Source organism: Protopterus annectens, chromosome 2.part1 (assembly GCF_019279795.1).
Source record: "Protopterus annectens isolate FY-2018-M chromosome 2.part1, PAN1.0, whole genome shotgun sequence".
Lineage (NCBI taxonomy): Eukaryota > Metazoa > Chordata > Ceratodontiformes > Protopteridae > Protopterus > Protopterus annectens.
This window is the reverse complement of record NC_056729.1, coordinates 1,964,400,377-1,964,423,596: the sequence shown is the minus strand read 5'-3', so window position 1 is coordinate 1,964,423,596 and position 23,220 is coordinate 1,964,400,377. Positions and strand designations below refer to the sequence as shown.

General features: G+C 43.6%; 1 protein-coding gene across 1 annotated transcript in view; it reads left to right on the top strand.

Annotated features, from left to right (window-relative positions):
- Positions 1–23,220, top strand: part of SREK1 (splicing regulatory glutamic acid and lysine rich protein 1) — a 1,533,788-nt gene that overhangs the window by 775,005 nt on the left and 735,563 nt on the right. Inside the window, exon 8 of the mRNA XM_044063648.1 lies at positions 5,757–5,876. Within this exon, the coding sequence (XP_043919583.1) occupies positions 5,757–5,876 (120 nt within the window). The remainder of the gene's footprint in view (positions 1–5,756; positions 5,877–23,220) is intronic.

Here is a 23,220-nt window from a genome sequence, read left to right as displayed (position 1 = left end):
TCTAAAAAACGCAAAGATAAGGACCGACACACGAGGTCCGCGGCCTCTACCGACACCACGCCAAAGCCGACTACACGTGGTCCGGTTCTCAGCGAGGCGCCTACGCAGCTCCTGACTACCGGCGACACTTCTTTGGTGGTGTCTCCTGTGCCCGAGGTCGCAGGCTTCTCGGCCCACACCCCGACTACAGATACCGAAGCCACTCTTGGCGTTGAAACTTAGAATGTGGACAGGTCCACCTCCACTCAAGGTGTCTTCAGACCTTCTTCTTCTTTCTCCATCAAGGCTTTCACTAAGTCTATAGCAACCATGCACTCTAAGAGACAAGCTACACAGGGCCCATCTCCAGGCCCCATGCCTAAGAAACAGATGCTTAAAATGGCTGAGGATTTAATTACTCTTATCAGAGGTTCTCAGCCCCCACCGGACAAAAGGCCCAGAGTGGAGGAAGATTTCCCCCTCCTCTGATCAGGGCTCCATTATTTCAGAGCACTCTGATGATCAGGAACATTCTTACTCCCCTTTTGAAGACTCTGATGTGGAGGAGTCCATCCCTTCTGTATCCTCCCTGAGGATTACTCATTTGGGGAAACTTTGCATACCTTAAGGGAACACTTCCACTGGGAAGGCCAAGATTATTCAGATTCCAAGAAAAGGCTTAGGGAATTTCTCTTGCTACCTCAGCACAGGCCTCTGGCTATACCTCCTGTTTTGGACATCCTAGATGATGTTTACTCGGGGGGCCTGCCTTAACCCGGACTTGCTACCTCCAGCTCCAGTTAAACCTGACAGGTACTACAGGGTTCCTGACTGTCACCAATTTCTATACAAAAGCCATGCTGCTGACCCAGAAACCATCTCACAGGGCCCCAAGGGAGTTAAGGCCTCCACTGCTAAAAATCCATTACCTTCCGAGAGAGATTCCAGATCCTTAGAAAGGTGGGGAAAAAAGGTATATACCTCGGCTACCTTAACCATGAGGGCCTTAAACTGTCAGTTCCATATGCTAAAATACCAACAGTTTTTGTTATCACAATTGAAAAGTAAAATGTCACAACCTGAACAACCAGACTTGAAGGAGTTGCAGGATTTGATGCATAGTGCAGAACAAGTGGGTAAGCATACCTTACAATGTGGTTTTGATGCTCTAGAGGCCTCATGTAGAGCTGCTGTTACAGGATCAGTCATACGTAGGCATGCCTGGCTCAAGGAACAATCCTTGCCTGATCATGTCAAAGCTAAATTACTAGACGCCTCTTTTCAAAAGGATGTACTAGTTGGTGCTAATGCTGAGGAGGTATTAAGGAAAATGGAGGTAAAGGCTAAATCAATGCAAACTGTGAAAGATTTTCTACAGGTACAACCCCCACGTTTTAGTAGAAATTGGCCTTCCAAAAATTGGTCCTTTCCTGCCACGGACAGACCCCAAAGAGGCAGATACAGGCGCCCGAGTGGCAGAGGACAATCCCAAGGATCGTTTAGAGGCAGACAATGGCAAGCTCCTACACAAAGAGGTGGTGAGGATAACTCGCAATCTTTCAGAAAGCAAACCCAATGACTTTCCCCTTTGCATGCCAAGCAAGTCTCAAATGGCAGCCCCCTTAGGAGGAAAGCTGGCATTATTTTCAAAAATTGGCATATTGTCACAAAGGACAAATGGATCCTGGACATTATAAACAGAGGCTAAAAATTCCATTTTCACACCCTTCCAAAAATGAGAGGCATGCCAAACTTGCCACACAATCAAAGGGCAGAGGCACAAAGGCAAATTACAGATCTCATAAACATGAAAGCTATTCAAGAAGTTCCTACATCTAACAAGGTCAAGGTTTTATTCCAGGCTATTTCTGGTACCAAGGAAGGGAAAAGATTGGAGACCTATTTTGGACCTATCCATCCTAAACACATTTCTACTGCACCAAAATTCAAGATGCTCACTCTACAGCAACTTCTTCCCATGCTGGGCAAGGAGTCTTGGCTGGTAACATTGGACCTCAAGGAGGCATACCTGCATGTCCCAATCAGACAAAATTGCAGAAGGTACCTCAGATTTCTTGCAGGTTCAACCCATTATCAATTTTCTGCATTGCCCTTTGGCTTATCTACTGCGCCCAGAGTATTCACAAAATGCCTGGCATCAGTAATTGCCTACTGCAGACTTCAAGGGATACGAATATACCCCTATTTGGACGACTGCCTGATCCAAGTGGACAGCAAGCACATTCTTCTGAAACATCTGGCTTGTGTACTAATGTTGTTGAACTCTCTGGGATACACAGTCAACAAAAAGAAATCAAGGCTAATACCCTCTCGGAAGATAATTTTCCTGGGTGCCAATTTGGACACAAACACCCAGATGGCCTACCTCACGCCAGAGAAGCAGGGGCAGCTAATTCAATACTTCAGAGGACTAGCAAATTGCACCAGGCTGACTGCAAGGAAAATCCTGCAGGCTCTGGGATTCATGGCATCTTGCATCTTACTAATCCCATGTGCAAAGCTGCATATGAGGAAACTACAATGGTACCTGAAAAACATATGGTCTCAACAGCCACAGTTCGGAAACAATAATACCACTAATTCCATGTCTGCAAAAGGAATTTCTGTGGTGGGCGCAAGCATGTCAAACAAACACAGGTCGTCCATTCAGCAAGCCTCAAGCAAATCAAGTCATCACAACAGACGCCTCGGACTACGCCTGGGGGGCGCACATGACAGATCGGTGCATTCAGGGCAAATGGTCCCAAAAAGAAAAGCACCTTCACATCAATCAAAAGGAAATGCTAGCAGTAGTAAATGCTATTATAGCTTTCAAGGACCTTCTACAACCAGGTCAACTATTGATAAGAACGGACAACACCACAGTTATGTGGTACATAAACAGGGAGGAACACATTCTTACCCCCTATGCAGACTGGCCATGTCACTTTGGAACATGGCCATGGACTTACAAATGGAACTACAAGCACAGTACTTGCCAGGCAAGGAAAACACAGTGGCAGACAACCTAAGCAGGAATATGACAGATCTACACGAATGGAAATTGCATCCAAAAGTTTTTACAAAAATAATCCAAGAATGGGGAAGGCCAGACATAGATCTCTTTGCCTCCCACAAAAATCACCAATTGACAAAATTCTGCTCAAGGATTTTCCATCCAGAGGCCTGGAGGGTGGACGCTCTCTCTTTCAGTTGGACATCAATGACAGTTTATGCCTTCCCACCTCTTCCTCTGCTACCCAAAGTTCTATTGAAAACCAGAGCAGACAGACCAAAGATGATTCTCATTGCTCCGGACTGGCCAAGGCAACACTGGTACCCACTCCTGAGGAGCTTGACTCATTCCCCACCATGGACCTTGCCTCTAATGCCTCTTCTTCTGACTCAGCACAGCTTCAAAACTCTTCACAGCCAGCTAAAAACACTCAGTCTAGCCGCATGGAAGATTCCTTAGCATCACAACAGGCCCTACTCTCCAAGGAGGTGCAGGATGTCATTTTGGAGGCCAGAAGGCCATCAACTAGAAAAACTTACTCCGCAAAATGGAAACAGTTTTGTCTGGAATGAGAAAAAGGCCCAGGATCCTGGGAAACTGAATTTACCTCAAATACTACAATATTTGGCTGAGCTGCTAAGCAGTGGACTTTCATTCTCCTCCATCAAAATCCATGCCTCAGCCATTTCTGCAGAATACAACACTGATCCACCTTTATTCTCTCACACTCTCTTAAGACAGTTCCTCAGAGGGGCTAAGAATCTAAGACCTCCAAGGAAACGACCAATACCTGCTTGGGATTGTTTTGTCTGGAATGAGAAAAAGGCCCAGGATCCTGGGAAACTGAATTTACCTCAAATACTACAATATTTGGCTGAGCTGCTAAGCAGTGGACTTTCATTCTCCTCCATCAAAATCCATGCCTCAGCCATTTCTGCAGAATACAACACTGATCCACCTTTATTCTCTCACACTCTCTTAAGACAGTTCCTCAGAGGGGCTAAGAATCTAAGACCTCCAAGGAAACAACCAATACCTGTTTGGGATCTTAATTTCATTCTGGAAAAACTGACCTTGCCTCCCTTTGAGCCAGCTGCCTCATCAAATTTGCAATATTTGTCCTGGAAAACAGTTTTCCTTCTGGCTATCACCTCAGCTCGTAGAGTTTCAGAACTACAGGCTCTCATGGCTGTCCAGCCTTTTATCATCTTCCATCAGGACAGAGTTTCCTTACGAACCAACCCGTCCTTTATGCCTAAAGTGGTATCCAGGGTAGCTTTAAATCAGGCCATACATTTACCTACTTTTTATCCTAATCCTCAAAACAAAGGGGAGAGATTACTACATTCCTTGGACATCCACAGACAGCTGCGTTATTATTTGGACAGAACAAAGCCTTTCAGAAAATCAGAACAGCTCTTTGTGTCCTATGCTGTAGGAGCTCAAGGAAAGCCAATTTCCAAACAGACAATCTCAAAATGGATAGCCCACTGCATACACTTTTGCTATTCCTTTCATGGCAAAACTGTACCTACAGGCATTAGAACTCATTCCACCAGGGCCACAGCCACCTCTGCAGCTTTCCTCAGAGGAGTTCCTACCAAGGATATTTTGGAAGCAGCCACTTGGAGTTCTGTGCATACCTTCTCCAAGCACTACAACCTACCATTATACTCCAAATCTAGAGCAGGCTTTGTCACTGCAGTCTTGCAGGGCATTTTGGCTCCTCCTAGTTCCACCTAGTGCCTACCACCCCTTTCTTAGCTTTGGGATTCTACCCATCTGTTATGACTGCAGCTGTATGCACGATGAACATAGTACAGTTTTGTACCTACCATAAATGTAGATGTTAGAGTGCTAATACAGCTGCAGTTCAGGTTTCCCTTCCTCCTTCCCCTCTTGGGACAGGCCTATAGGCTAACACATCCTCATACAACCTGATTGGGGTATTCATTTATGATGTATTTGCTTGCAACTACTGTATTTTGATTATATTGCACTGCATTATTACACAAATTTATGTATTGCCTTCCTTCTGGGGGCACCTGACATGTGGGGCAAGAAAAACTGAAGAAAATGGCGTTGGCTGGTTCTTTTATACCCCTGTCGCACTGACGTCAGGGAAGAAGCGACGACAACCGACGCCGGACCTAGACTTTGGAATTCGGCCGACCGAGGACCCGCCTGACGGCAGGAGAGCCCATCTGTTATGACTGCAGCTATATTAGCACTCGAACATCTACATTTATGGTAGGTACAAAACTGTACTTTACTGAGTGGGAAAACAAGCTAATCAAATTTACTTATATAAAAAAAGCAGGCAGAGTCGCTATTTATTAATGTAATTGAGTAGAATAACGTGAAGCAATAATAATTTGTAGTAGATTTTATACAGTTCATGGAGTGGTTATGCCTTTAATGATTCAGGACAGGTTTATATGTCTTAGGGAATGGTGATAAAGGTTCTAGAATGCATTAAAGCAAATGGCAAGTGTGTAAGTCAACAGAAGGATTCAGAATTAATTACAAGTGAAAATTGAGTAGAGCAGGGCTGGAAGAGAGGTCTATTTTTAAACGTAAAGGATGGGGGTAATTCAAAGTGAGACTTAAGGTTGTCATCACATTGTAAAATTGATCAGTTTCTATGTGAGGGGCTATATGTATCAGTTGGTCATGCTTGGTAGATTGTAGTGTTTTCCATGAGCATCCTTGTGTGCTTCCATGTTGCTAGATTTTCAGTATGTTTGTCTTTATGCTGTAGGAGTAGGTCCCATGACAAGTACAAATCCCGTCACCATGATAGTCGAAGGTCCAAGAGTCCTCAGAGAAAACTGTCACGATCCAGTGACCATAGGAAGTCGCGAAGCCGTTCTGCATCAAGGTAGGCTTCTGAAGTGATTTTTCTTGACAAGCTATTAAGTCCTAAACTTTAAACATATGTAATACAGTAAATGTTACAAAGCTCCAACTGCTGACAAAGGGTTGATTAAATTGAATATAAATGCAGTTCTAGTAATACTTAATGGATATATATATATATATATATATATATATATATATATATATATATATATATATATATATACATGTATATATATATGTGTGTGTGTATATATATATATATATATATATATATATATATATGCATACATGATCAATGATGTAAACGCCTTAATTTCAAAACTGGTTTTAAAGAGCAAGACTTGTTTATACTAAGTATATTTAATACATTTAATCTATTTATCCACTCATATTCACAGACCTCAGTCATATTTGTAATGTCACCTTTCGTAAATCCATATGTAAACCAGTTATTTGGACAGAAAACTGAAAAGAATGAGATGTGCCCATTAATGTAATGTGCTTGCTAAAGCTTTAGTAGAATTCACTTTCTTAGCATTGTATATATGCTGTTGCTTGCCTGTCCTGTAACCTGCTATTAATTTTCCCTAGATAAAATGATGCACAAGTAGTACATTTAGCAATGTATACCAAGTTCACTGTATCACAGTCAGAGTGATGAAACAGTTCATGTTTATGTTTAGTTATTGGATCTGTAAAAGAGAGAGTATAAGGTGAAGAATCAGATGAGAAGGCAAGAAATGTGGAAAATGCATAAATATAGTTGCAAATACAAAAAACTCTTGGAATACCCTCATGTCAATCAGGACCAAACACAGGAATTAAGAAGTGAATTTAAACCAAAAAAACAAAAGGTTAGTATTGGTGGCCCAGGATAGTGGACTTACATGCACATTGGTTTACAAAGTCCTTTGAACATGTGGGAGAAACAGACAGATTCCGGTTTTATAAAACAAAACTGGAAACAGTTGCACATCTTGTTGCTGGGTGCAGTACACTAATGGCAGAAGGACTGTGTACTCTTGCCACATAATAATGTGGCAAGACTATTGCATTGAGGATTGAACAACATTATAATATTCCAAAAACAAATGACCACGTGGCAAAGCGACTTGAAAAATAAGCTTTTATTAATATTGGATGTGATAGTGTTCAATCTCGCCGTTTGTTCTTACACATGGGTTCGGAGCCGATCCTCGGCTCCGTGCCGGCCTCTTGCAAGCTCTGCATCGAGAAGAAGCTCAAGACAATCTAATACCCACAATCCCCCTCTGCCTTTACCTCAGATCTAGTTTGCCGCTGCTGCATACGCATCGTTGGGAGCTAGCTCGAGAGTTTCTAAGCTAAGATATAACTTTTATTGTTGTATTTTATTAGGATACTAGTCTAGTCGATATTTTCAGTGTTAACAAGTGTGATTGTGTTGTGGTTCCGTTAATTTTTTGGTACCGTTAACTTTATTTATCGGTATTTTTGTTATCGGGGCCTACACCCTTCATATCTTTCCATAGTTGAGACAAATTTTTACCGGATTTGACAATTTTATTTGGATAGAACAAAAGATCACAGAAAAACAGATCAACTCTTTGTGGCTTTTGCTGATAGCAGGAAAGGACTTGCAGTTACCAAAAGAACTCTTTCTAAATGGTTAACGGATTGTATAATCTATGTCTACGATTCTGCAAATCAACCCCTTTTACACAAACCCAAAGGACATTCCACAAGGTCAATATCTACGTCTTTGGCTCATGCAGCTCGCCTACCACTGGATGCTATTTGTGCGGCTGCTACCTGGTCTAAGCCACATACATTTATTTCTCATTATAAAGTAGACAAGGTTTCTAGGGACAGGGCAACCTTTGGTTCCACTGTGCTCAAGAACGTCCTCCCGTGAGTTCCTCAGGATCAAGGAGCTAGGGACGCTACCCATGTGTAAGAACAAACGGCGAGATTGAACACTATCACATATAGAAGTTATGTCCTTACCATAACGTTCCATGTGGAGTGTTCATCTCGCCTTTGTTCTTACCCTCCCACCCTTAGGAAGAACGTTCTTTGATGCCTGGCCAGAAGTATTTTTTTTGCTACTGTTATTATTCTGTGTACATAGTTGGTATACACATATATTTTTATATGTGTCTGTTTAGATATGTATATAGTCTTTCTATAATTGCTTTCTATACTTATGTGTATAAGCATGAATGTGCTATTCTGTAGATTGGTTTGCTTGCAAACTAGATCTGAGGTAAAGGCAGAGGGGGATTGTGGGTATTAGATTGTCTCGAGCTTCTTCTCGATGCAGAGCTTGCAAGAGGCCGGCACGGAGCCGAGGATCGGCTCCGAACCCATGTGTAAGAACAAAGGCGAGATGAACACTCCACATGGAACGTTATGGTAAGGACATAACTTCTATTTAAGCACTTTCATGTAGTTTAAAACCATAGACCTCCTCAGAACCATAAAAACCATGCAAGCAAAGCAACCGCATTTAAAAACCTTAGCTTGTACACACTCACATTTAAGTAGCCTAGCACTTACAATATAGTCAAAGCCTGCCAAACAGTTTGAAGTATAGTACACAATTTTCTGTAAAAGTGTCATATGCTATCTTGGAAACATAAAAACAAAATAAAAACAAGCTCAGACACTATAATGAAATAATCTTACAATTTTGATGCTCTACACTTCAGTTCACTAGTGATAGAAATGGCCTCATTGAGGCCAGGTGGATTAAATGCATCCAACTGTAACTGCCATAGCATTTCTTTATGCAACAGTCAGTTTTGCCAATCACAACCATAAACAGAAGGGGTTATTTCTTCGCAAATAAAAAATTTTAACTTGGTAAAATTCCTGTAAGAGGTAGCATGCCTGGCTAGGGCACTTTTGTTCTTTTTAACAGTGCTGTAAATATGCTGGCAAGTTCTTTTGCTCAAAGCATTGTTTTTACGACATGAAGTGCCGGACATGCACTGAATCTAGCCAGTTAAACAACCCTCTTAGAGTAACATTTCTATCTACCTTTCCTCATCCATTTTTGCACCCTACCCTACATTCCACCCGCGAAGTCCGTATCAGTGTAATACACTGATTGCACTGGCCACATGTATTTACATTGTAATCTGTACTTGCCGGTCTTTCTAAAATTCTCTTAATATCAGGTCTATTTTTAAACGTAAAGGATGGGGGTAGTTCAAAGTGAGACTTAAGGTTGTCATCACATTGTAAAATTGTTCAGTTTCTATGTGGAATGTTTTTAATATCCACAGCATCCAAGGAATAGTGAGTAATCAATATTACGGTGCCAGTTTGATGCAACAAAAAAGTAACACCATTCCTGTCGGAACTCGTCATATTATGGCAATTAAAACTCTGTATCCCCTTAATAATAATAGGTGCATATTCATTGGTCCTTTCATTAAAAATTTATGTTTACTGTTCTTCATGAACTAGAGTTGTCTTTGTTCAGTGAGGTTGTGGCACAGTTTAAAGTGTTGTCTGAGAATGGTGGTGTTTTGATTTCTGACTTTATGGAACTGAATCTTTGCAATAAGTTTGTTTTTTTTTTGATGGCAAGTACTGTAAACAGTTGCAAGGAGTAGCAGTGGGGGCCACTTGTGCCCCCATTTTTGCCACTGCTGTACTACTTGGGTGGGAGACCCAGATTCTTTTTAAACTTGTTTTGTTTCAGTATTATAAATGTTATTTTTGATCTGGGCTGGTAATGCTGACCAACTTTGTAAATTTATTTCTGAGAGGTAAGTAACGTCTACATATCTAAAGTTTACTATGTTAATGATGAGAAGATACATTATCATCAGAAAAGGTTGTGGTGTTAGGTTTGTAACTTTAGTGTATAGAAAACCCACTTTTTGCAGTGCTTTTTTGCACTTTAAAAGTAGCCGTCACTACATCTAGAGAGGGGTTGTGAAGAGTCAGTTCATTACAGTTTCTAGATTAACCTGTGATGACAAAGAATGCATTAATAAGTTTAATTCGTTGAAGTCCATGTTTCTAGAAAGAGTTTATCCAGAAGCAATGGTATACAAATTCTGTACACAGATTTTTAATGTAAGGTCCAACAAATACACACCTGTTGCTGTTAATGGGGTATAGAGTTTTGATTCCCATAGTATGACGGGTACCGACAGGAATGGTGGTAATTTTTCGTTACATCAAACTAGTTATTACGTAATAATGTAATTCACTATTCCTTGTATGCTGTGGATATTACAATGTCCTATTCCTATGTTGCAGTATTCTTGGTGTGGGATTTCCTGCCTTCAGGCGACTCGTACGTCGGCTTCTATACAAAAGCTTTAGCTTGGCTGTTGCAGCTCCATGGGACATCACACGTAAGGCCATAAACCAGGGGCTTTAAATATGACTTCTGCACACACAATCCTCAGAACTTTTCAGCCGCAGACGACTTCACATTGTGCGATTGCTCTTCAGACGTCTGATTGACCTTAGATAAGTAACCCATTGGGTTTTTGCATTTCTAATTTTTTTTCTTTTTTACTAGTCTTTCGCATTGCTTAGGCATGGTTGTTGTAGAATTCAGCTGATGTCAGGGAAAAAGGGAAAGTGCCAGTGTGGGTGCCAAATTGCCCATAAGGATGCCCAAGACAAATGTGTTTTCTTCTTAGGCCGGGAACATGACCATAACGCCTGCCCTGTTTGTAAATCTTTTGAGCCTAAGACCTTACGTAGACGTCTGGCAGTTTTAAACATTTACTTAGAAAATCAGTGCCTCAGACGGCTGGCTCTCAGGATGGATCCTGCTTCGGAGGCCGCCCAAGAACCTAGATGCCTAGGCCTTCATCGCTTGCCGATTCGCACAGAGATGCCCCGCCAACTACCGATGTAGGAGTTGAGAAGTGCTCGGTGGATCTGTCTGCTCTATCGACCTCCCTCGTAGAGGCTGATGCACAGCCGATGACCGGCACATCCACGGAGCTTATTCAGACACCGATGCCTGTCGATGTCGAGGAGGAACCAGATTTGGTGGTTCCTTCAACCGGGATTCAGACCTCTGATACAGCCACTGCCAAACCCAGCTCTAGACCGACTTCAGCCAAAAAGAAGCAGAAAACAAAACACATTATGCCTGCTTCTGAAGGCCCTCCAAACTGGGATGCTTTCACCTCTTCTCTTATGCAGGCATTTATGGCCCTTAGGCCTTCTGCCTCACCCCCAACTACGTTTTCTCTGCTAAGCCCTAGGCCTCCCCCTGCTTCTTCCATTCCCATGGCTTCCCTCCTTGAGGAAGAAGAACATGAATCTACCTACTGTTCCTCAGATGAATCCATCTCTTGTACATCCCAGATTGCTTCTCTCAAGGAGTATTATTCTCCTGATGAGGATTCTGTGGAAGGGGATTCTCCACCTGAAGACATTACATTTGGTGAAACCATCACCAAAATGAGACTTTCAAATCGGATACTTCCCAAATGACAAAAACCCAAAAAAGATATTTTGAATTGCTGCACATGGAGTCCCCCTCCCCTACAGCTGTACCCCCTGTTCTTCCTGCATACTTGGATGCCTTTACTGCAGCCTCTAGAACACCTGACTCAGCCTTCTCCACCTAAGTGCCCTGACCGATTCTACAAGGTGCCAGAGGAACAAAAATTCCTCATAAAGCCACCATTAGCAGACCTAGCAGTGCTTGCCACTGCCCCTGCCCCTGATAAACAGTCTAGGTTGTTACCCTCTGACTCCCTATTGCCCACGGTTAAAGATAGCAAATCCATGGATAGGATAGGCAAGAAGGTGTACACTTTCTCCACTTTGGCCTTCAGGGCCATTAACTATCAAACACACGTGACCAAGTATGTCCTGGATTTAGCATCCCAAGCCACCTCTATGCTGGCTTCCAATTCCTGACAGTCTCATTAAAACGGATATCTCCTCCAAATTGTCCTTAGCCCTACAAGTGGCTAGACACTAAGATGCAGCTACGATGCTGCAGAAGCTTCTGCTCGCTCTGCAGCATCAGCATTTGTCCTTAGGAGATATTCCTGGCTTAGACTACAGAATCTGCCAGAGGACGTAAAGTCCAAAATCTTGGACGCCACCCTGGATCAAAACTTCCTCTTTGGAAAGCGATCTGCAGACCTGTTTTAAGAAGCTGCAAGAAAAAAGCAACGAATTACAGGATGTTAAACATCTGCTGGTATCCCCTATAGCCAAATTTTATAGGAACTACCTGGCTAAGACTAACTTTGTTAGGCGTAACCCACATTCTGTTGCCTCCTCCTCCAGACCCAGAAGAGGAACTAGAAGACATTCCTCATCCAGGCCCACTGGCCCACCTCCTCAGCCTAGACGACCCTTTCAGGACAAACGATGTTCTAATAATACGTGACTGCCTTGCACATCTGCCTCTCTCAGCTCGCCTTACCCCCACTGTCTCCCCTTCTGGCAAAAAATCACCACAGATCAATGTGTATTGACCGTTATTCAAAAAGGATACTTTCTATCCTGGAATCATATTCCCCCCTGGAAGGACATTCCATTTCCCCCCAAAAAACAATGCCATCTCCTTCCACAAATTCTGTCAGACCTGCAACAACAAGGCACAATAGAGCCTGTTCCCACAGGACAAGAAGGAAAGGAATTCTACTCCCGTCTGTTCCTGGTCCCTCGAAAGACGGGCCCTGGAGACCCATTTTGGATCTCTCCTTCCTAAACCTTTACCTGCAAGTACCCTCCTTCAAAATGCTGTCACTTCCCACTCTCTTACCCCTCATACCTTCAAATGCTTTCATGGTCACCTTGGACCTAAAAGATGTTTACCTGCACATTCCCATCAGGGCCTCACACAGATGTTTTCTGCATTTTTCTGGCCCATCCTCGCACTTCCAATTTACGGCCTTGCCCTTTGATTTATCCACTGCCCCAAGAGTGTTAGTGCCTAACGCCAGCCATTGCCTTCTGAAGGATCCAAGGAATCCAGATCTACCTATATCTGGACGACATCCTTATCCCAGCACAGTCTGAAGATTCCCTCTTAAGACATCTACACTTCACTATGTCCATTCTACAAAGTCTAAGGTTCACCCCAAACCTCAAGAAGTCCTCCCTGAACCCAGACAAGGACAAGATATTCCTAGGTTGCAGAATCAATACAAAGTGAATGAAAGCCTTTCTTCCACAGGACAAGGTTCTCTCTCCAACTTCCCACTTCCAGGAAGTCTTGCTCTCCCAGACAGTCACTGCAAGGCAATTCCTTCGACTCCTTGGATTGATGGCAGCAACCATTCCCATGATACCATTGGCCAGAATGCATATGCGAAAACTGCAATGTTACTTAGAAAATATCTGGTCAGGACACCAGAGTCACTTGGAACAAGTTATCCCCCTTCTTCCCTGTTTAAAGAAGGAAATAATTTGGTGGATCCAACAAGTACAACTAAACCCAGGGCTTACAATGCAGCCCCCTCAACCCACACAAATATTGCATACAGATGCCTCAGACTCGAGTTGGGGAAGCCACCTTGCACTCTAAGTCCAGGCCCAGTGACAACCTCCCATGAAAACCAAACACATCAATGTAAAGGAGATGAGAGCAGTTCTTTTAGCTCTACAGACCTTCATACCCCTACTGCTACCAGGTCCTCTTCTGATAGTGACGGACAATACCACTGTAAATGTGATACATCAACAAACAAGGAGGTACCAAGGCATACCAATTGTGCAGGCTAGCCCTACTAATTTGAGACCTAGCATCCAAGCACAACCTATCCCTGCAGGCCAGGTACATCCTTTTGCAGGACAACAAACAAGCAGAGCATCTTCGCCACCACACAAATGGATGCTGAACAGGACGGTCTTCCTAGACATAGTCCACCGATGGGGCATTCCACAAATAGACCTGTTTGCCTCCACCCAGAACAGGCAGCTGCAGACCCTTCTGCACAATGACTTACTCCCCCCAAGCCTGGAGAGTAGACACCTTCAGCTTCACCTGGGAGGGGAAGTTCTTTATGCCCCCCCCCCCCTCCGATTCAGAAAGACCTTCCAAAAATCAGGAAGGACAAACCAAAAACCGTGCTAGTGACTCCCTACTGGCCAAGGCAGCACTGGTTCCCCCTTTTACACAATTTAGCCATGGGCAGTCACTGTAAGTTGCCCCACATGGTGGACCTGACACAAGACAAAGGAACTCGCCTACACCCACACTTGAAAATACTATCCCTGACTCTGTGGGTGGTAAATTACTGACCCCATTCAGACACCACTACTCAGAGGACATGCTATCAGTCCTGAGGGAGGCCAGGAAACCCACTACTAGAAAATCATACCTTGCTAAATGGGAACAATTTACTCAGTGGTGTCTGAGACAGGAAAGGGACCCTTACGAGGCTGACATCCCCCTAGTCCTTTCATATATGTGTCAACTTATAAAGGGTGGACTTTCCTATTCATCAGTGAAGTTGCACCTCTCTGCATTATCAGCTTGCTTACCTCTAGAGCCTCCCTTGTTAGCCAAGCTACATGTGAAACTTTTCCTTAAAGGGGTCTTACACATCAGACCACCTAAGAAGCTTATCCGTCCTCCATGGGATCTGAACTTCATCCTGGAAAAACTCACCCAGCTCCCCTTCGAACCGGCTAATACAATCTACAGTTTTATACTTGGAAAACAGTACTGTTAGTGGCTATTACCTCTGCCAGAAGGGTTTCTGAGCTACAAGCCTTAATGGCATGCTCACCTTACACCATTTTTCATAGGGACAGGGTCACACTAAGGACTAACCCCTCCTTCATGCCCATGGTAGTCAATGACATCTCTAAATCAATCCATTCACCTACCCAATTGTTTCCCCTCTCCCACTAACCAAGGAGAGAGGATACTCAACTCCCTTGATGTCCAGAGGCAACTGAGATTTTACCTCGACAAGACTAAAGACATTAGGAAATCCAAACAATTCTTTGTATCTTTCCATCCCAGGGCATTGGGCAAGGCCGTCACCAAACAGACCATTTCATCTTGGATTAGAAAGGCAATCTGTTTCTGCTATTCACACCATGGAAAAAACCCTCCAGTTGGGGTTAAGGCACACTCCACGAGCAGTGGCCACTTCCAAGGCCTTCCAAAAAGGCATGGACACAGCTTCCATTATGGAAGCAGCTACATGGTCCACTATTCACACTTTCTCCAAACATTACAAATTGGACCAAATCTCCAAAGCATGCACGGGATTTGCCAGGTCAGTCCTACAAGTCTTCGTGGAATCATCTTATGCATCCGCCACCCTTTCATAAAACTAAGCTGTGGTGTACTCCCACACCAAGAATACCACAACATAGGAATAGAAGGACATAGAATAGTTGTGTGAAATCTTACCATAACCATAGATGTCCTTCTCTTCCATGTTGCAGTATTCCTTCCCACCCACCATTCCCCCTCACAGACTCTACCAGTCTAACTGATCCCTGATGCCTCTCTCCATTACAGAAGAGACCCAGGGGCCTTATACATGTCACCTTTCACACCCTATCCTATTGGGCCATCTACTTTGCCTGCTTAGTTTCAAGTTCTGAGGATTGTGCATGCAGACGTCATACTTAAGGTCCCTGGTTTATGACCCTACGTGTGATGTCCCATGCAGCTACAACAGCCAAGCTGAAGCGTTTGTATAGAAGCTTACGTACTAGTTGCCTGAAGGCAGGAAATTCCACACCAAGAATACTGCAACGTGGAAGAGAAGGACATCTATGGTTATGGTAAGATTTTACAAAACTATTCTTTTACATAGAAACTGATCCATTTTTATAATGTGTTGTCGACCTTAGGTCTCACTTTGAACTACCCCCATCCTTTACATTTAAAAAAAAGACCCAATAGTAAGACAATTTTAGAAAGACCAGCAAGTACAGTATACGATTGTTCTTATAATGCTTTTAAATGTGGCTGGTGCTATCAGTGTTCTTACATTTATAGGAACTTGGTGGGTGGAATTTTGGCTAGTGTACCGAAATGGATGAGGAAAGGTCGATACAATTCATCTGAGGGTTGTTTACCTGGCTAGATGGCAGTACATGTCCTGCATTTTGTGTTGGAAAAACTAACAATGCTTTGAACAAAAGAATTTACCAGCATACTTTTAGCATTGTTAGAAAGGACAACAAAAGTGCCCTAGCCATGCATGCTACCTCTTGTAGGAATTTTACTAAGGTGAAGTTTATTTTCGAAAAAATAACCCCTTCTGTTTATGGTGGTCACTGCCAAAACCGATTGTTGCATAAAGAAATGCTATGTCAGTTGGATGCATCTAATTCACCTGGCCTCAACGAGGCCATTTCTATCACTAGTAAATTGAAGTTTAGAGCATCCAAACTGTAATATTGTCTTCTTCTGACGTCTGATCTTGTTTTTATTCTATCTTAAAGTTTTCAGGATAGTATCTGACACCTTTACAGAAAATTGTTCACTGTACCTTTAACCTGATTTGGCTACATTGTAATTGATAGCTTGTACACACCCACACTTAAAAACCCTAAGGTTTTTAAATTCTGTTGCTTTACTTGCATGTTTTTTTATGGTTCTGGGGATGTCTATGGTTTTAAAATGCATGAAAGTGCTTAACCAGTATTAGTAAAAGCTTATTTTTCAAGTTGCTTTGCCTCCTGGTCATTTGTTTTTGAAATAACTGGATTTTTTATGTTCCAGAGTGGGTTGCTTCAATTTTTTTTTTTTTTTTTTGTTATTAATATTATAATATTGAAGTAGCCGAGAACCATTGGAAACACGAGCCACAAAGCATTAGAAAATATTGGTTTATATCACATGGGATCACCCATTACCAACAGTCCAAAAATAAATGCGAGAAAACCAGATGATGTAGTCCATGAAAAAAGACAAAAGTAGCATTGATTATTGAAATTGTTACACCCAGTGACTACAGTGTCTTGCGCAGAGAGAGATACAAAGTCATAAAATACCTAAATTTCCAGGAAGAAACAAGGGCAGTGTGGAAGGATGCCCAGATATTTCCAGTAATAGGAGAAAAGGGTGTTTAAGAATTTAGTTATAGATATGATTCTGATACATGTAATGGTACTTCCTTATTATAGCGGCCTTGGCGATATAGTTAGGTATAGAGTATAATAAGGAAGTATCAAATGTATTATTACATTTAAATTTCAGCGTCATTATGTATTAAAGGGGTGCTGTCTTTCACACTTGGTTGACATAGGACTTTTTCAGTGCAAACCAGAACAAAGCAAGGCTAATCACTGGCACCTTTGCTCTCATTTCCAAATAACAGCATCCTGTATCCTGGTGGTAAGGTTAAAGTAAGTTTGCCGCTGCCTCTGGTAGACTTTGCAATATTCTTTTTGTTTTTATGACCAAAGAAGTACACTACTGACCTGGTTTAATCAAAGCAAACTTAAAAACAAATCTGGGCAGAGAGAAGCTCATGTTCAGTCATAAGTTTGACTGCTATGGCAGGAGTATATGACCCTGCATTTGCTGATGCACGTCTTTTGATTTCTGGCAGTAAAATTCACCTTCATTTATGTGTTTTTTTTTTTTTTTTTAAGATTTGGTCTAGTTTTCTTCTGATGAGTTAAACATACAGCATAACACTAACGTTTTCACTGCTGTGCATTACATCCAATGCAGTGAGAAATCATTTTAAAAAAAAAAAGTGCATGTTATCCTGAACTGCATCGCCCAAGGCTTCTATATCTGGGGCCACTGTAATAAGGAAGTATCCATGTAACTCTGTATGAATTACAGAAGGAGTCTGTTCTGGTCACATTAGGGGGTGCTGCAAAGAGCATTTCTGACTAACATCATAGATTGAAACAATACTAATGTCGCAAACTTTAGTCATACTTTGACTTGGGAATGGGGTCCATTCCCATCATGGTATTATTAGCCCAAAAGACTTGGAAAAATTAAACTGGGATAAAAAAAAAAACAGCCATGTTTAAGTGAAAGGTAAAAGTAAGATGGAACAGGATAATATTCTTAGTAGTTTGTATAGTGCTTTGCCTACAGTCTAAACAAATGTAAAACTAATAAGTCATTGTTTACCATTGGCTTCATTGATCACTTTTAAGGAGAAAACTACAGATGTGTAAATCACCTCATTGACAAGCCCTACTATACATTGAGTTTGTATGATGTCCTTCTATTCCAGTGTTGCAGTATTCTGCTTGTGGGTTTACCTTCTTCCTCTCCAGTTTCCAAAAATTTTCAGTCCCTCTTGGTGCATTGGACGTCTGACGTGGCTGCAGGAATGTGGGCCATAAAAGTGACGTCTGCACACACCAGCCCTCAGAATTTTTTAGCCGCCAGCTGTACGCCAGGTGCTCCTGCTTCTCGTGGATGTTTGATCGAAAAAAGATTCAGTTAAGTACCGCGCTGGGGATTCTTTCAGTCCTACTTTGTTGTTAATTATAGTCAGTTCATGTCATCCGCTAAGTGCAAGTGCGGTTGGGAGATCCCACACAGACACCCATGACCAGTGTCTCTCTTGTCTAGGCAGGGAACACGACCCCAAGAACTGCGCCATTTGCCGATAGTTTGTCCCCAAGTCTTTACCCCGCTGTTTCCAGGCCTTGCATTTGTATTTAGAGCATCAGCCGTGGAAAAAAATAGAGTTACGGATGGAGGCCATTCCCCATGCCTCGTCTGAACCACCTAGGAAGAGGGCCAAGTCCTCGCTGCCTACTTCGTCTGCTGCGCCTCTGTCTGCTGTACTTCAGTCTGTAGCCGATGTTGGCTTAGCTGAGGATCCGGCATCCACCAGTATAAAGTGGGTACCTCCAAGGAAGCTGCACAATCTCGAGTGGATGACACGTCCACAGGGGATTTACCAGTGCCTGCCTTAGACACCGGGGGGAACCAGCATTCACTCTGGGCCCATCGGACACCACCTCCGCCATCCTGACGCCTGACCCAAGGCCTATTCCTAGCCAGACACCAGTGAGGCCTTTAAAGAAAAAGCAAAAAAACAGACACCTTACTGCAACCTTTGAAAGCATGTCGGATTGGCAGGCCTTCAGCCAGAGCTTGTTTAATGCCTTTATGGCCCTTAGACCTTCTGCAGAACCCTCTGTCACTGTTCCTCCCTTCCTTAGTCCCAGACATCTCGTCCATGAAAGGAGGGTAGATCAGCCTGAAGAAGAGGAATTGTCTGATTCCCCTGGGGACTCTTTCCTGTTCCTCCCAGATCTCATCCCCCCTGGGATATGGATCTCCTGAGGAGGGCTGTGTTGAATCAGACTCCCCTGTAGAGGACCTTACCTTTAGGGGAAACTATTAATAAGATGAAAGGCCACTTTAAGTGGCAATCCTCTGATATGTCTGATGTACAAAAAAGGTTTTATGACCTTAATCAAATGGATGCTCCCAGTCCTTCTGCCATTCTTCCTATTCAACCTGCGTTCTTGGATGCTTTTGCCTCAGCCTCCATTAACCCAGACTCCCGACCTCCAGCCCAACGTAGAGCAGACAGACTCTACAAAGTCCCTGAAATGGAAACATTTCTTTAAGTGCCCTCCTGCTGATCCTGCCACTATCTCCATCTCTACGGACAGGGCCTCCAAGCTCCTTCCTACCACTACTATCCTCCCTGCTGGTAAAGACAGCAAGACTATGGAGAGGTTGAGAAAGAAAATCTATACTTCAGCTACCCTGTCATTTGGAGCCACCAACTACCAAACTCATATGACCAAATATTCCATAGCTCTGCTGGACAAAGCCACTAAATATTTAGATGACATCCCTGATTGTGCAGCCAAGGCCTCCTTTTCTTTACTGGTAGCACTCTTCTCTCAAGTCAGTAGACACTCCTTGAGATCCAGTTATGATGCAGCTGAAGCCTCAGCCAGATCAGCTGCTTCAGCTCCAGTACTAAGGAGGTACTCATGGCTGTGACTTCAGCCTCTCCCAGAGGACTTCAGGGCCAAACTCTTTGATGCACCTTTGGATCACTCAGCCTTTTTTGGTGCAAAAGTGGCTAGCCTGTTTAAATCCTTACAACAGAAAGGAAAAGAATTACAGGACCTAAAACATATCCTAATCTCACCTATTCCAAAGTTCCAGAGGAACTACCCAGCAAAGACAGAGTTTATCAGGAAAACCTACAAGCCTGTAGCTCCCCAGTCTAGAAGATGAGCCTCCTCCGGATAGGCCTTCTCAGTCTTCCAGCGAAAGGCCCCCTTTTCCTGACAGGGCAGGTAGTGTCTGCCAAAATTTCAACCCCCAAACCCCTCCATCCATACCCCAATCTGCCTCTCACTCTCTCTCCCTGCGTGGTCACTCATTACCACACACAAATGGGTTCTGTCCTTCATACAGGACGGCTACTTCATGTCCTGGATCCACCCCCTTCCATCAAGACTGGGCATACCACAGCCTCCTCCCAGTCAACTAGCCCTCTTCCATCAGGTTTTGCAAACCCTGCTACTACAAGGCACCATAGAGCCAGTTCCTACTCAAGCAAAAAGAAAAGGATTCTACTCCAGAATGTTTTTGGTACCTGGAAAGGAAGGACCATGGAGGCCGATTTTTAGACCTCTCACATCTCAACCCCTTCCTAAACGTTCCTACTTTCAGGATGCTCACCCTACCTACTCTCTTTCCACTCATCCTTCCTCAGAGTTTCATGGCAACCTTGGACATAAAGGATGCTTATCACATTCCTATAAAGCCCGTCTTCAGGAAATACCCGAGACACCTGGCAGGCTCATCTCACTTTGTTCTGTGCCTTGCCCTTTGGGCTTTCTACTGCCCTCAGGATATTTACAAAATGTCTGGCTCTAGTCATCGCCTACTGCAGGGAAAAAGGAATCCAGTTATTCCCTTACCTAGACGACCTACTTCAGGCAAAAGACAAGGAAACTCTCTTCCGCCACTCCTGGGACCTTCTGGTAATCCTACAGTCTCTAGGGTTCCTGATCAACTTCCCAAAATCCCACCTCAACCCCACATAGCAGGATATTGTCTTCCTGGGTTGCAGGATCCGGACAGACCTCATCTTCCAGCAGAAAAGATGGTATCCCCCCAAAACCACCTTCTTAGTGCTCTACATTCAACAGAACTGACTGCAAGATGATTTCTGAGGCTTCTAGGTTACATGGCAGGTACCATTCCCATGCCGCCCCTAGCAAAGATGCACATGAGGAAACTTCAGTGGTATCTCCGGTCGGTGTGGACCCAACACTTCCACCCTCTAGAATTCAGGATCCCACTGGCTCCCCTGCTTGCATCAGGAACTGAGATAGTGGGTGGCTCATGTAGCCCAAAACACAGGACTGCCTCTGCAAACACACACTCCCTCCCAGACCATGTACACATATGGCTCAGACCTATGCTGGGGAGCAACTCTGGGAATAAGGAGAGTACAGGGTTTGTGGACAGATAGACAAACTAGATCACATAAACGTGAGAGAAATGAGAGCCTCCATCCTTGCTGTACAGGCCTTCCAGCCCTACCTAGAGCAGGGCCCTCTAAAATATTCACAGACAGCACCACAGTGCTGTGGTATCTCAACAAGCAGGGACAGACCAAATCCTATCTTCTATGCAGACTAGCTGTACGGGCATGGGAACTGGCCACCTCACAGGGGGTCACCCTTCAGACAGCCTACATCCCATCCCTACACAACTCCCAGGCAGATTACCTAACCAGAACCATTTCAAACAGCCACGAATGGATGCTGCAGAGAGATGTTTTCCTGACTGTGGTCCATAGGTGGGGTATTACACAAATAGACCTGTTCGCCTCCTCTGTAAACGGGCAGCTTCCTGGCTACTGCACCAGGATACCAGACCCCAAAGCGTTAGCAACAGATGCCTTCTCGATAACCTGGAAGAGGAAATTACTGTATGCTCCCTCCCCTTCCCATTGATACAAAGGGTTCTGCTGAAAATTCAGCAAGACCCCCCCCCCCAAAATCTTGCTGATGACTCCTTACTGGCCAAAGATAGCACTGGTTCCCTCTTCTTCTTCACCTGTCCAAGGGCAATCACCACAAGTTACCTCCTTTAGTGGACCTGCTCACACAGAACAAGGGGACTCAGATACACTCACAGTGGTAATCCATGCACCTCAACCCTGTGGCTGATAGGATTCTGATCCCCTTAAGACACCTATATAACGAGGATGTGCTCACTGTCCTGCAGGAGGCCAGGAAACCAACACAAGGAAATCCTCTCTAAATGTAAAAGGTTTTCTATTTGGTGTCACAAAAGACAGTTGGACCCGCTGGAAAGCGATATGCCTCTCATCCTGTCATACCTGTGTGAACTCATGCAGACAGGGTTATCTTACTCATCTTTGAAGGTGCACCTGTCTGCTATCTCTGCCTACCTCCCCCTGGATCCACCCCTTGCATCCAGACTCCCTTCCAAACTCTTCCTCAAAGGTGCATTACATTTAAGACCACCCAGGAACCCCCCCCCCCTCCCTGGAACCTAAACTATGTTCTAGAAAAACTCACTCTAGCTCCTTTTGAGCCAGCAGACAAGGCCATCTTAAAATTTTGCACATGGAAAACTATTTTGCTGGTAGCTCTGACTTCCGCCAGAAGGGTTTCAGAATTGCAAGCTCTTATGGCTATACCACCTTTTCTAATCATCCAGCTGGACAGAATGACCCTCAGGACAAACCAGTCATTCCCAAAGTAGTGAATGATCTATCCTTGAACCAGCCCATCTACCTGCCCACCTTCTTCCCTAACCCACAGGGGGATGATACTGGCTCAGGCTTGTATAACTTGGTTTATTAGCTTTCTTGTCTGATAAGAATTTTTTTTTCTTGTATTATTGTTAGCGATAACTAGTATATTTAGTTTATTTAGCTAGACTGTTTAGTGTTGTCGTTCCCTTTTCCTTTGGAACTCGTTTAAATTAGAGAGTTCTCCCCTTCCCCCTCTCCTTCCCCCAGCTATTAGTAGGTAACCGTTTAACTTAGAGGCTTCCTACTCAAAAAAAAAAAAAAAAAAAAAAAACCTATAGATATCTTTCGTTTATAGTATTCTTGTGGGTAGTGTTAGCTCTAGTCTTATTAGTTAGCCCTTTACTAAAATAGTCACATTAGCTGTGATTTACAGCTTAGTGTGGTTCTTTGCTGTTTGTTGATTATGTCTAAAGAATCCAAGGTTTCGGGATTCAAGAAGTGTGATTCATGCTGTCAGAAAATGTCTGACAGATGGTCACACTTCTTGCGTCTACTGCTTAGGCGCAGTTCACCTGCAGGACTCTTGTTCTGTATGCCATGCATTCAACCCAAGAGTTCTGCAGGAGCGCGGAAACAAACTTATATTGAGGGGCCTTCTTAAGCCCCAGGATTCACCAGCCAAGGCTCAGCCAGTGAAGTCTCCTAAACCAACCA